At 40.6% G+C, this 17,747-nt stretch overlaps 1 protein-coding gene across 3 annotated transcripts in view; it reads left to right on the forward strand.

Moving 5' to 3' along the window:
* Positions 1-17,747, forward strand: part of osbpl3b (oxysterol binding protein-like 3b) — a 175,045-nt gene that overhangs the window by 113,023 nt on the left and 44,275 nt on the right. For all 3 annotated transcript variants that reach the window (XM_069914157.1, XM_069914155.1, XM_069914156.1), the window contains 3 exons: positions 246-386; positions 1,429-1,522; positions 5,985-6,232. In XM_069914157.1, coding sequence (XP_069770258.1) covers positions 246-386; positions 1,429-1,522; positions 5,985-6,232 — 483 coding nt within the window. The remainder of the gene's footprint in view (positions 1-245; positions 387-1,428; positions 1,523-5,984; positions 6,233-17,747) is intronic.

Raw genomic sequence — 17,747 nt, forward strand, 5'->3', positions numbered from 1 at the left:
CTTCCATAGTTCTCAATTAGAAATACAGAGATGATAATGCTCTCAAGCAGTTAGTGGGTATTGTAATTACCAAAAATATAGGCATCTTTTTTGAAGTGTTACATCTAAACACTAGGGCTCTTGTTGAATGTACTATACAAATACATTTGACTTTTAAAATTTTTAATGAACTTGGTGGATGCAATTAATTAAGTTGAGTCCCATGTGACAAAATTTGTAACGTAATTGTTCTCTATTTTATTTAGCGGCATCAAGACCTTGCCCAAATAAATGACACCCTGGTCCATCAGCTGTCAAATGAAAGTATGATCTCTCGAGCAGACTCGCTCTCTGAATTCTTTGATGCACAGGAAGTTTTATTATCTGCAAGCTCATCAGAGAACGAGGTTAGTGGGTATAGGCTAATGGAATTATTCCCTATTGACCTGTCATCTGGTTAATTCTACATCTTTGGTTATGATTTGAATTAATGTTTGCTGGCAGCTAAAATTTCTGCATTTGGTGAGTTTTGTCCATCTTCACTGAGCATTTTTTATTTGTACCATGCTGGAAATGTAACTTTCCTGACTTACCTATGATGACACGGCCAATTGAAAATCGTAGTGATGCCCTTTATTCCTGGATCACACATGGGAAAAAGTCCACATTGTGACAAGGAGATGGTGCCTTTTATCCATTTTGATGTAGTGTCAACAGAAGCTGATTATTTTAGGAATACAGCAGGAGGCTGAATGATGCAACATAGGAAAGGTAATTTTAATAGCAGCTAGAATTTTGTACTGCTGATAAATGTATTGTGTGTCAGTCAATAACGTGCAGCTCCTTGTGCTGGCCTGGAGGAAAATCTGCTAAATCCAGTACCACCTGTTAAAATAACACAATAGGCTCCCAGTGACACAAGGATGAACTATTTTCCTGTTGTGTAAATGAAGCAATCAGTATCCTTCAGCAAGTAGCTTTCTCAACACACTATTCATGAGTAACTATGAAAACATGGTCTGTTCTAATGCTTTCACCTGGCCCAGTCTAAATTCCCATTGAAGATGGTTGAACTGACTGCTATATTGGCAGGTACAAATTTGTCGCGAGCTATGGTGTTAGTTCTATCACAATGTATAAAATGTGTGACCAATTCATTATTGCACTTATGCCAAATTTGATTATGATTGAGAAAGGCTTGGTGTCAGGTTCCTGCCTTTATTTAGTAGTTGCTGAAAGCCCTGTTGAGTCTTTTCCCAAGAGTAAAGTCTTTCATTTCATTTGGAGCCTCTTTTAAAGTATTACAACTCTTCACTGTTCTACCCAACAATAAAATGGCCAAAGGTCTTGCTTCAAAAGTATATGGACACCATTTATTTCTGGTCTTGTGTCAATATTGATATTGCACAAATCATTTTTGAAAAGTATGGATTTATTTTTCTTTTGTAGGTTTCAGATGATGATTCGTATGTCAGTGACATAAGTGACAATACTTCAGAAGACAACTTGAGCACTGAAGCAGAAGCTAATGCTTGTACAATATGTAAGATGATTTCGTACATTACTTTTTTGCAGATGGGTGCAAGTGGGGTGATTGAACACTGGCTGAAGAAAGGAATGAGTTGAAATTTTTTTTTAAAAATGATTAAACTACTCTCTGTGAAGTAGAAAATTCATCAATCTATCTCCAACATCGAACATTTTAGTGGAAACTTGTCAGATTTGTAATGCCAGTTTTTGAAATATAAGTTGCTCTTAACTGATAAAATGAGAATGTTTGAGGCATTTCTGCTTTTTCTTCTCCTGAAGACAGATTTATACAGAGTCCGAACACTGGTTGTTTTTGAGGTAACCCTATAGATAATTCTTGCACAGGGAAAAAACAACATAGAGTGATCCGATATAACCCGACTTTTCGATTCAGCCTGTAGTATTCTACCTTGCAAATGTGCCGATACCAAAAAATCTATTCTAAAAAATGAATCATATCTAGATGAATGAAAAAAAAATCTTTTTCTGTAGGATTTACTCTCCTCCAAACATCTTCAAATTCAAATCTTTCATCAGAGCTCCTATTTGTATTGCCGTCTTTGATTTCCTTATACTTTTCAGAGATCTATCCAATAAAGGATCTAAAACACAATTAAAATCTCTCCCAATCAAAATATTTTCATTGGCCTGATTTAAAAGTAAAAAAGCCTCCGACATGAACCGTTCATCGTCTACATTAGGTTCGTAAATATTTAACAAGGTCCATGATTCAGCAAAAATTTTACAATTCACCATCAGAACCCCCCCTGCATTTCCTTCAAATGATTCCAATTCAAATGGTAATTTCTTATGAATTAAAATCGCTACACCTCTTGCCTTAGAGATAAAGGAAGAAGAAAACACATGACCAACCCACTCTCTCTTCAATTTCAAGTGTTATTTTTCAGTCAAATGAGTCTCTTGCAAAAAAGCAATATAAACTTTTATTTTCTTTATGTAAGCCAATACTCATTTATGCTTAATGGGATTATTCAATTCCTGAACATTAAAAGTTGCAAAGCTCAAATTAGACATTTTGTTAATAATAAACTTCACACTACTAAAAACTGCTCCCCTTTTTAATTCCCTTAATATTCTAAACCGTCACCCCTATATAAAAATTCCACAAAATAAAAAAAAAATAGAAAAAATATACTACCCCAAATAAACTACTAGAAAGTAGTAACTCCCTAAAAATCTGGGTGTGGTAAAACCCACTAGTGGCAGATGAGTATAAGGTCTCAGTGTCATCCACCCCCCAGCCCCCTGCCACCAGTCAGACTTGCACAACCCAATATATTCAACCCAATGATTCCAGTCCAAATGATTGTTCCAGGTCTTCAATATCAAGAAGACTGCATCAATTCAACTTCCTTTCCATTCTTTCCATGTTTCCCATTCTTCCCAGTTCCATTTCTATTTACCCTCCTTTTAGGCGACGATAATGGTGACCGTCCACTTCCTCGCAAATCTGGCAACAAATTAGCATAAATTAATGCATCATGGTCATTTTAAAAAAATTGAGATTGACAATTCCCATAAAAAACTTTCAATATAGCCGGGTAACGAAAAGTAAATTTATAACCCTTTCGGCACAATACTTCTTTAGTTGAATTAAATTCTCGGCACCTTCTAATTATTTCTTGACTCAAATCAGCATAGAAGAACATTCTGTTATTTTGAACCATCATTGGAATCTGATTTTGCCGTGCCTTCTGCACCGCAACTCATAATATAATTTCTCTATCCTGATATTTCAAACAACAAATCAAAACTGCTCGCAGTGGTTGACCTGGAAATGGTTTTTTCCTCAACACTCTATGTACTCGGTCTAGTTCCAGACCATCTGGAAAAAATTCATTGCCCAGTACCCCAGGGATTCATTTCTTAAAAAACTTTACGGGATCTGAACCTTCCATATCTTCTGGGAGACCTATATTTACATTATTTCTTTGACCTTGATTCTCTAATGAATCAATCTTTTTCAGTAATTCCTTCTTCTGAATCCCCCAATCCATGAAAGAATCCTCCACTTTTTCCATATTATGATCCACTTGATTCTTACATTCAAAAAAAACTTCAATTTAAAAAAAAATTATCCTGTACAGTGACCACTGTTTTTATACATCTACTAACATCACTTTTAACTACAGTCATACTTCATAAAAGTCATCCCTTCACACATATTATTCATTTTAGTTTTCACTTCCATAAATCCTTGATTTATCTGAGTAGACATCTCCATTGACATGTTTTCCATTTGATGAGCAATCCCTTCCAATATTATAAACACAGAATCCAGTCCAGGTTCCATCACTTCCCCTTGAGGCCTACCTTCTCTGGTCTCAGTCCCCATATATTCTTCCTGTGTTGATTCCAATAGCGCTGGGCTCTCTTCCTCTTCTGGCACAATGGTTCCTCTTTCAGTGCGACTGCAGGTCTGGATACCCATCGACAGTGCGCTGACCTCATCAGCCCACCATCTTTCGGGCTCCCCCACAGCCCAAACCTTCTCTAGTAATTCTCGAACTCGCGACGCACTGAATGTGCCTGCATTACTGTAGTTTCACGAGTCTGTCCCCACTCGGCCGATCCACCCACGCTCCTGGGCTCACAGAGGCGCGAGTCAGGGCCGGCCGAGCTCATCACAGAACTGGCACCGGTGTAATACTCAGCCGAGCAGGGGTCCTTTGAGGCTTGGGAACTCCAGTCGACGACTCAGTGGCTTCAAGTTGGTAGGTAAGCCTCAATTCTTCAACACTTTTATAAGGTCATTTCTTTTGTAAATGAGTTTTTGATTTCTTCACGTTTGTAGCCATTTCAATTCTCCACTATTCCAAAGTCTGTAAAAACTATTTTTAACCACTTTTACAGGTTTTAAAGTTGGATATTTATGTCTAACTGGGGAAAGGTGGAACTGCACGTCTTCCCTCTACACCATCTTGCCACGCCCCCCACCCTATAGATAATTCTGATGTTGCAAACAAAAGCATACTTCTGGCAAGTGGTCTGGTGGGAAACTATTCATTGAAATCTTCAGATTTTTGTTATCACTCATTTCTTCTTGAGACAGGGATTTGAAGCCTATTTTGCTATTAATTTCTCACAGCAAACACATCTGTATTCCTTCAACTTTTCATATTTTGTTTTGTCTAATATATTGACAATTTATGCTAATAACATTGCTAAGCAATAATGTGCATTTGATGTCTATAGTGAAAGAGTGCAGGATGCTTCATGGCAGTTTTATCAACCAAAAAATGATGCTTAATCATGTAAAGACAAGATGGGTCAGATGGCCAAAGAAAGAGGACAAAGTTAACAGATTCTAGAATTTAGCTTCAACAGAAGATTGAATCTGAGGATAAGAAAAACCAGCAGTGGAAGAGTGCAACACCAATATCTCAGAGAATGTTCGGGTAGATATGGTGGGAAATCAGAGCTTGGAGGAATTTGAAAATACAGATGAGGATTTTAAAACTAAGCCGCAACTGAACGTGAAGATAGTTTTTTAGGAAAATTAAGTGGCAATTTCTGATCTAGTGTGAGGTAAGACATGCTAAGTAAAGTCACATCCAAAGAAACTGAAGTCATGACTGAGAGCTTTGGCAGGAGATCAAATGTGGCAATTTTGGGACTGCGCAGTGTAAAGGGGGTGCAATTATGTGTTCTGATGTTTGACCAGAACAAATGCCACATGAAGATCATGAGCAATTATCTTCAATTTTGTTCATTTGCAAAGGAGAAAAGGGAGGAAAAAATTGTGCAAATCTGGAAAATTTGTAGTGGAGGTAGTGGTCTTCCTAGTTACTGGCTGCAAGAAATCTTTGCTCGTATGCTGTATGTCAGAAAATAATTTTGAATACAGAGCCAGCAGAGAGGTCAGAAGACCTGATGATGTGAAGATGAGTGTGAAAACTGACCCTGTGCTTTGGAGTAATGTGGTGAGATGTGGTTGTTGGGGAAAGGGGAGTTGAATCATTGGTAGATACCAAAGGTGATGCTGTGGGCACTAAAAGAAAAGTCATTATTGATATTTGGGGGAATAAGAGATCCAGCTATGTGTGAGACAACAATAAAAAGACACGTGGATGCTATCTGAGTCATTAAGTTGTTGTAAGTGCACTTAATGGTCATAGTTGGAATTGATGAACACTGTAAAGTTGTTTCCTTGCTCAAATGATTCTATGATGCGGTAGTGCAATTCAAAATTACTTTTATAAATCTTCAGCATCAAATTTCTTTCAATTGCAGTTCAGTGAAATCTAATTACCAAATGTATCCTCTGCTGTGCACAAAAAGCGATCTGCTGCAGAGCCTGACCTGCTGAGTTCCTCCAGTAGTTTGATTTTTTTTTGCTCTAGATTCCAACATCTGCCGTCAGACTCCATTATCCTTTGCCTTCTGCAGGCAGGCTGTCAGTAGGTTAACAAGACTTCACATTCAGAGTAATATTTATTTTTCTTCATGCACAGATCATTCTCAAAATGTTCCAAGTCAGCACAATAGAAGAAGGTCATGCCTGCCAGCCCCAGGGCCAAATAACAGTAACATAAGCCTGTGGAATATACTGAGGAATAACATAGGGAAAGATCTCTCCAAAGTTTCAATGCCAGTTCAGCTAAATGAACCACTGAACACACTTCAGCGCCTTTGTGAAGAACTGGAATACAGTGAGCTGCTGGACCAGGCTTCTCAGACAGATGATCCATTTGAAAGGATGGTAATTAAATGGTTTCATTTGCAAATTCATGCTCTGATATTGACTCAATCATGTATTGTACTGATTCTCTATTGTTCATGGTAAGCCAATGAGATTCAGTAATGGTTCTTGTACTTCCGTGAACATGTCAAATTATAGATTGACTGTCTACTATATATATGGTCTTGCCAGGCTCTCTACTATTGCATTTTGGGGTGGTTTCTTTCCCTGGCAAGCTCTGCTAAGTTGCTTTCATTTTTTCCTTCATTCATTCTCCCTGTAACTCAGACAGAAAATGGAGAAAATATGCAGCTGACAACAGCATCTGCAATAAACAAAAATGCTGGAGATGCTCAGCAAGTCACACTGGATCCATATGAAGTAAAACGCAGTCGACACTTTGACCATGAGCCTTCCTTTGACTAACAGCATCCATCATACAAAAAGGTTAATTTGGGTTATCTGGGTGCACAGAGTCTAGGAGGATGAGGCACAGCTGGACAAGTTGAGGATGAGTTACAAAGGTTAGGGAGAGCTTTAGAGGCAAATAATAAAAATTAAAATAAATGCAGCAATGTAAAAAAAAAACTGCTGATGCACTCAGATTAGTACGTAGAACATTGCAGCTCTTTGCCCTATGTTGTTGACCTAAATATACTTTTAAAAAAACTAAACCTTCCTGACCTCATAATAATCCTCTATTTTTCTTTCATCCATGTGGCTGTCTAAGAGTGTTCCAGCCTCCACCACCACCTCTGGCAATGCATTCCAGGCACCCTCTGCTCTGTATCTGTGTTGGAGTGGGGGGGGGGGGCGGCGGGGAACAGGGGGAAACTTATCCCTTGTGTTTTTCCTTCCTTCACTTTGTTCAGATGCCCTCTAATCTTTCCTGCTCCCACCTTAGAAATAAGGTGCTGACTGTCAACTTTGTCTATGCCTCTCAGAATCTTGTTGACCTGTATTAAGTCGCTTCTCATCCTCCTTCGCTCCAAAGAGAAAAGCCCAAGCTCTGCTAATCTTGCATTAAAAGACATATTTTCCAATCCAGGCTACATCCTGGTAAACCTCTTCTGTATCCTCTCCATGGCTTCCACATCCTTCCCATAATGAGGTGACCAGAACTGAACACTATGTGTGGTCTCAACAGAGATTTGTTGAGTTGAAATATTACTTCATGGCTCAATCCCCCAATTAATGGAGCCCAGCATACTATAGGCATTCTTAACTATCCTATCTGAGTGATCTATAGATTTGGACCCCAAAGTCCATCTGTTAAGTATCCAGCCATTAACCATTGTTTGACCTTCCAAATGCATCACCTCACACTCATCTGGATTGAACTCCATCTGCCACTTTTCCAGCCAACTCTGCATCCTGTAACCTGTGACAACCTTCAACACTACCTCCAACCTTCCTATCACAAACTTACAGAACCATCCCTCTACTTCTTTGTCTAGATCATTCATAGACATCACAAAGAGCAGGGCTCCCAGCATGATTAGCATAGCAGTTAGTGCAACCCTGCAGCAATGCCACCAGTCAAGACTGGGGTTTGAATTCTGTGCTGTCTATAAGGAGCATGTATGTTTTGCCGGTGTCTGCATGGGTTTTCGGCTCCAGTTTCCTCCCACCGTTCAAAAACGTATGGGGGTGGGGGGTGGGTGGGGTTATAGATCAATTCAGTGAAATTTGGCAGCACAGGCTCATGGGCCAAAAGGGCCTGTTATCATATTGTACATTTTTTTAAAAATCCCTGTGGATCTTCACTAGTCACTATAGACACACCAATTCAGAATTCATACAGCCAAGTTTCCATGGATCCCATACCTCATTCAACAGAAAATACTGCAAACACTCAGCAGGTCACGCAACAGGAGCGGAAAGCGAAACAATATTTCAAGTCGAGGACCTTTGTTAGGACTGAGAAAACAAGTTATAGAGACAGCCGTGGAGGGCTGGATAAGGGAAAGGCAATATCTCTAACGAGAGGATAAGAGTACCATGTTGTCAATGAGTAGACATCACCAGGTTGATGAATTTACAGAGGCAAATGGAGAATATCTGAACAAAGGAACATAAAAGCAATTAATTAACGGCAATTATTAGAAAGGGCGCATAAACAAAAGAAAGTTTAAAATTTCAAAATGCAATGATGTGGAAGTTCCTAATAGATTGGTCCTTTTTAATGGAGCTGATGTTACTGATGGATTAGCCAGTTCTATAACAGAAAAGAAAGCAAGTTATCTAAAGTGCATATGATGTCAATTTCCATGAGAAATAAAAATTAGAATTAAAACTAAGTTAATTGTGTGCTAGGAAGGTCTAAATGGCAGAGATGAATGTTGCTAATTAAAAGTACTGCAATTAAACAATGCTGGCAGCATTACACACCAGTTATGATATTCAAATAATCTTACAAGTGAAAATAATTTGCAACATGAAAAATATATAATTAATATATCTAAATACATTTTAGACAGTGGATGTATTAGTGAAGCTGTAATTCAGAAGCCTCTACTTGATCTGCAGAAGAGAGCTCAAATTATGAAACTGCTCTGGGAAAAATTAAATCCAATTGATTAAATTGGGAATGAAAAGCATCTCTTATGGTGACCATGAAATTGCAAGATTAAATAACCATTTCACTCCCTGAGATACTTTGGGGATAGAAATAAGATTTTTTTTCCCCTCTTCAGTGGCTCAGCATTGTGACTGAGTCCAGATTGTCCTTGAAAATGGCACGTGTTAAAATGCCCATCCCTCTCAGAAATTGGTTTATCGTTCTAGATAGATTTGGTGGAGGGAGAATGACTGTACATGGCTCTGTAGCACTGAGCATGGCTCTGATGGGAGGTTCTCTGAGCCCAATAAAGATGAAGCATTGTATCCCTGGTGCCAAGTTAGTGGATACCTCAAACTGGGTTCAGAACATTCTGAGGGGAGAGGGTGAACAGTCAGAAGTCTTAGTACATGTTGGTATCAATGACATGTAGGTAAGATAAGTCAGGAAACTCTGAAAGTGGAATGCTGGGAATTAGGGAGTAAGTTGAAAAGCAGGATCTCCAGTGTGGTAATCACAGGATTAATGTCAGTACCACATGCTAGTGAGGTCAAAAATAGTGAGGTGAGCCAGATAAATGAGTGGGTGATATACTAGTGCAGAGGAATGGGCTTCAGATTCTTGGATCTTTGGGAGTTCTCGGAGAAGGTACGACCTATACAAAAATGATGGGTTATACCTGAACCCAAAGGGAACAAATATCCTGGTGGCCAGATTTAATATAGCTGTTTGGGATGGTTTCAACTAATTTGACAGGGGGGTGGGAACAAGAGTGCTAGGGCTGAATAAGGGGGAAACAGCAGTAAAGTGAAGATGGTGTGCATCAAGAATGACAGGCAGGTGACAAGACAAAATAATTACCAGAGGAATGACAGAGACACAGTACATTCAAAAACTGGTCTAAATGTATAGTACTTAAATGTGTGCAGCCTTGGAAACAAGGTGGATGATCTTGCTTAACAGCTACAGGTTTGAGGGTACAATGCTGTTATCATTGCTGAATTGTGGCTAAGGGATGGATGGCATTGGGAGCTGAACGTCCAAGGATACTTGATGTATTTCAAAGATAGAAAGGGAGTGGGGTGGGGTGGGGGTGGGGGGGGGAATGGTGTGGAAAGGAGAGACATAGGATCAGAAGAGATAGAGTCCTTAGATGATTAGTTAAGGAATGGTAAAGGTAAAAGGCCCCCAAACAGCAGCCAGGATGTGGATTACAAAATAAAACTGGAAATAGATAAAGCATGTCAGAAGGACAGCATTATGATAATTATGGGGGATTTTAATATAAAAATAGATTGGGAAAGTCAGGCCAGTATGGGACCTCAGAAGAGTGAGTTTGTGGAATACCTATCGGATGACTTTTTTGGAGCAACTTGTTGATGAGCCCATTAGGGGATTGGCTGTTCTGGATTGGCTGCTGTGTAATGAATCAGAGCTGGTTAGAGAGTTGAAAGGAAAAGGAGGCAGTGATGTTCAATTTGAAATTTGAAAGGGAGAGGCTAAATGATGTGTCAGTATTTCAGTGGAGTAAGGGAAATTAAAGAAACATGAGAGAGGAACTGGCCAATGTAGATTGGAAAAACACACAAATGGGGATGACAGCAGGTCAGCAATGACTGGGTTTATGCACAAAATTAAGAAAGTGCAGGACAGGCACATACAAAAAGAACAAAAATTGTGAATGGAAAAACAAGACAATTGTGGCTGACGAAGGGAAGTTAAAGCCAAAGTAAAAACAAAAGAGAGGGCAGACAAGAAGCAAAAATAAGTGGGAAGCTAGAGGACTGGGAAACTTTTAAAAACTTGGAAAAGACAACTAAGAAAGTGATTAGGAAGGTAAAGATGAATTATGAAAGGACATTAGCAAATAATATCAAGGAGGATGCTAAAAACTTTTTAAAATATATAGAGCAGTTGTTCTCAAACTTTTTCTTTCTGTTCACATACACTTTTAAGTATTCCCTATGCTATAGGTGCTCTGTGATTAGTAAGGGCTTACTTAAAGTGGTATGTGAACAGAAAAAAAAGTTTGAAAGCCACTGTTTTAATTGTACCTAATTGACTCATTATGTGCACAGTTTTATCTTTCTTTGGCTTGGCTTCGCGGACGAAGATTTATGGAGGGGGTAAAAAGTCCACGTCAGCTGCAGCATGATTAGCATAGCAGTTAGTGCAACCCTGCGGCAATGCCACCAGTCAAGACTGGGGTTTGAATTCTGTGCTGTCTATAAGGAGCATGTATGTTTTGCCGGTGTCTGCATGGGTTTTCGGCTCCAGTTTCCTCCCACCGTTCAAAAACGTATGGGGGTGGGGGGTGGGTGGGGTTATAGATCAATTCAGTGAAATTTGGCAGCACAGGCTCATGGGCCAAAAGGGCCTGTTATCATATTGTACATTTTTTTAAAAATCCCTGTGGAACTTCACTAGTCACTATAGACACACCAATTCAGAATTCATACAGCCAAGTTTCCATGGATCCCATACCTCATTCAACAGAAAATACTGCAAACACTCAGCAGGTCACGCAACAGGAGCGGAAAGCGAAACAATATTTCAAGTCGAGGACCTTTGCTAGGACTGACAGTTTTATAACTCCAAAGGAAATGGGCCAATGACAATTTTTCTCACGCAAAATATTTAACAATTGTGTCTCGAGAGTGGCTCTCAACCTTCCCTTCCCACTCACGTACCACCTTAAGCAATCCCTTACTAATCACAGAGCACTGATAGCGTAGGGATTACTTAAAGTGGTATATGAGTGGAAAGAAAATGATTGAGAACCACTGATATAAAGTTAAGAGTGTCCAAGTAGACATGGGACCAACGGAAACTGATACTAGAGAAATTGTAATGGGAAACAAGGAGATAGCAGAGGAACTGAATAAACATTTTTGATCAGTCTTAACTATGAAAGCTATTAGTAGCATACCAGACTCTCATAGCTCTCTGAGAAGAGAAGTGAGTGTGGTCAAGAGCGCGAGTCAGGGCCGGCCGAGCTCATCACAGAACCGGCACCGGTGTAATACTAAGAAAGTCATAAGAGAGGGGAAAATTAAGTACGAGAGAAAATTAGCAAATAATATAATGGAGGATAGCAAAAGCTTTTTTAAATATGTGAAGAGGAAGAAATTGGTTCGGTCCAAAATTGGTCCATTAAGAATGGAAAAGGGTGAAATTATTACCGGAAACAAGGAGATGGCTGAGGAATTTAATGAATACTTTGCAACTGTCTTCACCAAGGAGGATATAGGTTATGGTCAGTTAGGGGGTAATGGTCATGTGGTGTCAAGAGACTTGGGGAACTTTCCTGGGGAAGTAGGGTATCTAATGGATATCCGGATCCAGAAACAGGAGGTTGTGAGTAAATTGTTGGGACTGAGGGCTGATAAATCCCCAGGGCCTGATGGGCTGCATCCCAGGGTGCTTAAAAAAGTTGCTATGGAAATTGTGGAAGCACTGGTCGACATTTTCCAAAGTTCCATAGATTCGGGGGAGGTCCCTGAGGATTGGAGAGTGGCTGATGTGGTGCCGATTTTTAAGAAGGGAGGGAGGGAGAAAACGGGAAATTATAGACCAGTCAGCCTGACGTCGGTGGTGGGGAAGATATTGGAGTCCATCATAAAAGGAGTAATAGCAGAACACTTAGGCAGAAATAATAGTATAAGGGCTAGTCAGCATGGATTCCTTAAGGGTAAGTCATGCTTGACTAACCTGGAATTTTTCGAGGATGTGACAAAGGGGGTGGACTTGGGAGAGCCAGTGGATGTGGTGTATTTGGACTTCCAGAAGGCCTTTGATAAGGTACCGCACGGGAGACTAGTGAGCAAGATCAGGGAGCATGGTATTGGAGGTAAGGTGCTGACATCGATAGGAAATTGGTTAAGAAATAGGAAACAAAGGGTTGGGGTAAGCGGGTCTTTTTCAGGATGGCAGGATGTGACGAGTGGAGTGCCGCAGGGATCGGTATTGGGTCCTCAGTTGTTTGTAATTTATGTAAATGATTTGGATGAGGGGATTATTAATAATTTGAGCAAATTTGCAGATGACACGAAACTGGGTGGCGGTGTGGGGTGTGAGGAGGATGTCAGGAAAATGCAGAGGGACTTGGACAGGTTGGGGGAGTGGGCTGCTGAATGGAAGATGACGTTCAATGTAAGCAAATGTGAAGTTATCCATTTTGGGGGCAATAATAGGAAAGCTGAGTATTATTTAAATGGAGACAAGCTAGGGAGTGGGGAGGAGCAAATGAATCTGGGAGTACTTGTTCACCGGTCACTGAAGACTAGCATGCAGGTTCAGAAAGCTGTGAAGAAGGCTAATAGCATGTTGGCTTTCATAAAGAGGGGATTGGAGTATAGGAACAGAGACGCCCTTCTGCAGTTGTACAGGGCCCTGGTGAGACCCCACCTGGAGTATTGCGTCCAGTTCTGGTCTCCAATTTTGAGGAAGGACATACTAGCTATAGAGGGTGTGCAGCGCAGATTTACAAGGTTAGTTCCAGGAATGGCGGGGTTGACATATGCTGAAAGGCTAGAAAAACTGGACTTGTATCCGATGGAGTTTAGAAGGATGAGGGGGGACATGATTGAGGTATACAAAATTATCAGGGGGATAGACAGGGTGAAGTCGGATTACTTGTTCCCAATGATGGGGGCACACAAAACTCAAAACGGTCAACCAGTTTACCTATCTCGGCTGCACCATTTCATCAGATGCAAGGATCGACAATGAGATAGACAACAGACTCGCCAAGGCAAATAGCGCCTTTGGAAGACTACACAAAAGAGTCTGGAAAAACAACCAACTGAAAAACCTCACAAAGATAAGCGTATACAGAGCCGTTGTCATACCCACACTCCTGTTCGGCTCCGAATCATGGGTCCTCTACCGGCATCACCTACGGCTCCTAGAACGCTTCCACCAGCGTTGTCTCCGCTCCATCCTCAACATCCATTGGAGCGCTTTCATCCCTAACGTCGAAGTACTCGAGATGGCAGAGGTCGACAGCATCGAGTCCACGCTGCTGAAGATCTAGCTGCGCTGGATGGGTCACGTCTCCAGAATGGAGTACCATCGCCTTCCCAAGATCGTGTTATATGGCGAGCTCTCCACTGGCCACCGTGACAGAGGTGCACCAAAGAAAAGGTACAAGGACTGCCTAAAGAAATCTCTTGGTGCCTGCCACATTGACCACCGCCAGTGGGCTGATATCGCCTCAAACCGTGCATCTTGGCGCCTCACAGTTTGGCGGGCAGCAACCTCCTGTGAAGAAGACCGCAGAGCCCACCTCACTGACAAAAGGCAAAGGAGGAAAAACCCAACACCCAACCCCAACCAACCAATTTTCCCCTGCAGCCGCTGCAACCGTGTCTGCCTGTCCCGCATCGGACTTGTCAGCCACAAACGACCTGCAGCTGAACTTTTACCCCCTCCATAAATCTTCGTCCACGAAGCCAAGCCAAAGAATGATGGGGGAGACGAGGACTAGAGGGCATAGTTTAAGAATACAGGGTAGGCCCTTTAGGACGGAGATGAGAAAACATTTTTTTACCCAGAGAAGTGTGAATCTGTGGAATGCTCTGCCACAGAGGGTGGTAGAGGCAGATTCGCTGATTATGTTCAAAAGAGAGTTAGATAAGACTCTAGTGGGCAAAGGAGTTAAGGGTTATGGGGATAAGGCTGGAAAGGGGTACTGATGGTAGTGATCAGCCATGATCTGTAAAATGGCGGTGCTGGCTCGACGGGCCGAAGGGCGTACTCCAGCTCCTATTGTCTATTGTCTATTGAAGGTACTTGGGAAGCTAAATGGTAGATAAGTCTGCCAAAATGGATGGAATGTACCCTCAGGTTTTGAGGTAGCTGTAGAGATAGTGGAGGCAATGGTAATGATCTTCCAAGATTCAATGGAGTCTGGCATGGTTCTGGTGACTTAAGAATCGCAAATGTCACTCCGCTGTTTAAGAAATGAATGAAGCAGCAGAAAGGAAATTATAGACTTATGAGCCTGACGTCACGGTTGGGAAGCTGTTGGAGTTGATTGTCAAAGATGAGATTACAGAATACCTGGAGGTGTATGAAAGGATAAGTCCAAGTCAGCATGGTTTTCTTAAAGGAAAATCATGCCTGACAAACCTATTGCATTTTTTTTTTAAGAGATGACAAGTAGGATAGACAGGGGAGATGTAGTTGATGTGTATTTGGACTTTCAAAAGGACTTCAACAAGGTGTCACACATAAGGCTGGTAAATAAGATGAGAGCCCTTGGAATTATTGGAATGATACTAGCATGGGTAGAGGATTGGCTGGTAGGGCCATGGATCCTATTCTGGTTTGTTACCAGTGGTGTTCTGCGGGGATCAGTGTTGGGGCTGCTTTTTTTTAACATTATATATAACTGATTTTGGGTTATTAAATAGATGGTTTTGTGGCTAAAGTTTTAGATGACTCTAAAATATATGTTAGGTGAGGTGGTGCTGAGGATACCAAAAGGCTGCAGAGAGACTTGGATAGATTCGGAGAATGGGTAAAGAAGTGAGAGATGAAATACAATTTTGGAAATTGTACAGTCAAGCACTGTGGTAGAAGAAATAGTCAGACAGACTTATTTAAATGGGGAGAAAATTCAAAGTTCTGAGGTACAAAAGGATTCAAATTTCCCTTTTTTTAGTCCTCCTTTCTAGACAAATAGCATACAAGAGTGGGGATATAATGTTGAGATTCATTAAAGTACTGGTGAGACCTCACTTGGAAAATTGTATACAGTTTTGGGTGCCATATTTGAGAAGAGACATGCTGGTGTTGGAGTGGGTTCAGTGAAGATTTACTAGAATGATACCAGGAAAGAAAGGGTTAGCATATGAGGAATGATTGTCGGATCTTAGCTTGTACATGGAGTGCAGAAGGATGAGGGGGTACCTCATAGAGGCATTTCAAATGCTGAAACACCTGGACAGAGTAGATGTGCAAAGATATTTTCCATGGTATGCGATTCTAGGACAAGAGGGCATAATTTCAGGATAAAAGGGCTTCAATTTAAAACAGATATCCGGAAAAATTTCTTTAGCCACAGGGTCGTGAGTCTGTGGAACTTGTCGCTACAGGTGGATTTGGAAGTGAGGTCGTTGAGTGTAGTTAAGACAGAGATTGACAGGTGCTGGGTATTTGCTTAGGGCATCAAGGGTTACAGGAAGACAGATGGGGAGTGGGGCTAAATGCTAAATGCCCCACTATCAGCTCATGATTAGAATAGCAGAGCAGATTCAATTCGATGGGCCTATATCTTGTGATCTGGTGCATACTGGACTAGGTGCCAGTCCAGTCATGTTCCCTTAAATAAGGAGGAAAATATGGTCTACAGTACTTAAAATGTCATCTCGCCAATTGAGATAAAATAGTTTATTGTGTTACAAGCCCAAAGGACCCCAAAAACCAGCAGCAAGACATTCACCAAGACAAGGAGTTACTTAAACAAAAGTTGTTTTTAATTATCTTTAAACATGAAAACAGAATCAAACTTTAACTTATCTCTATTAACTTAACTAACACAACTTAACCCCCTTCTAATTCTAAGCACACATGTATGTAAATTTAATAAAAGTTATTTGGTTCACAGTTCAATCACACTTCTCATTCTTCCAAGTTCACTGGTTGCAGGCAATTCTTATCCTGTGCACAGAATTTAACATGTATAAAGTTCACCAGGCTTTGGTGCTTGAAAGGTAAATGTTTACCGCTCAGGAAGGTTCTTTGTAGTTTTTCAGAGAGAGATGTGTTGTTTCAGTATTTCCACAACTGAGGTACCACCATTAGTCACCTCAATGTCTTGCTGATGAAACTTGGCCCAGGGTTCTCCAGATGATAACCTCTTTCTTTCAGACTACTACAGAGTTCCTTTCTGTTCCACTTATTCCAAGAGAAACATCAGACAGATAGCACTTCCAGCCATCTGCCACTCTGGAGTTTCTGTTTCAGTTCCAACCAGCTTCTCCTGCTTGTTTCAGCTGTGACTCTTCAGTCTCTCTCACTTGCAACCCCCACCTCCCCCCTTCTCCAGCAAACAATAGGAGTTAGTCTTCTGCTCTCATCTGTTGTTTTAGGTAAACAAACCTCTCAATGACCTTTGAGTGAGCACTTTGCAGATAGGTCAGAAGTCTTGTAAAAGTGTTCAACGTAGATGACCTGTCTCCAGTCCATTCATTTCATGACATAATTTCAATTAGCACCTAGTTGTGAAATGTGCATAGCATTTTCCATAGTTTCTGTAAAGTCACTAAATATGAATTCTTCAGTATTTCAAATAATATGTTTTAAAATGTGTGTGTATGTATGTAACCTACTCTAATTTTACCAATTTACCTCCCAAATACATCTACAAATATTACATCACAATTGTCACATCCATAAATACAAAGCATAGATCCAATTTATTTCTCAAGTTGTATGTTATACACATTAAAAAATGTGTGGTTGCATATTTTTATTTAACATTGCTAGAATCATGATCCTCAAATGTCTGCCTGGTGGCTCAGTATGTGGTCTTCCCCTTCTTATGGGCATTAAGAAATAGACCGCAAATGCTGTTTCACCAGTGACTAAATATTTTTTTGCAGTCAGTAATTGTAAAACTTGTTTCTCTTTGTCAGCTTTTATAAATATTGTTTTTTTTATTTAATATTTCTATTATGTTCTAACAGTAACAGAAAAATATCATTTGTCACATTTGGGTTCGTAAAGTCAAATCACAGGTTATTATGTCCATGTGGTTGTTTTTAATTTTTTTATTTGGACATACAGCATAGTAACAGGCCATTTTGGCTCACAAGCCAGTGCTGCCAATTTACACCCAATTAACCTACCCCCCCCCTCCCCATTAGTCACTATTTCAAGCGGTGGGAGGAAATCGGAGCCCCCAGAGAAAACCCCTCACAGACACGGAGAACATACAAGCTCCTTAAACCCCGGTCCCGATCACTGGCG

Source organism: Narcine bancroftii, chromosome 1 (assembly GCF_036971445.1).
Source record: "Narcine bancroftii isolate sNarBan1 chromosome 1, sNarBan1.hap1, whole genome shotgun sequence".
NCBI classification, from domain to species: domain Eukaryota; kingdom Metazoa; phylum Chordata; class Chondrichthyes; order Torpediniformes; family Narcinidae; genus Narcine; species Narcine bancroftii.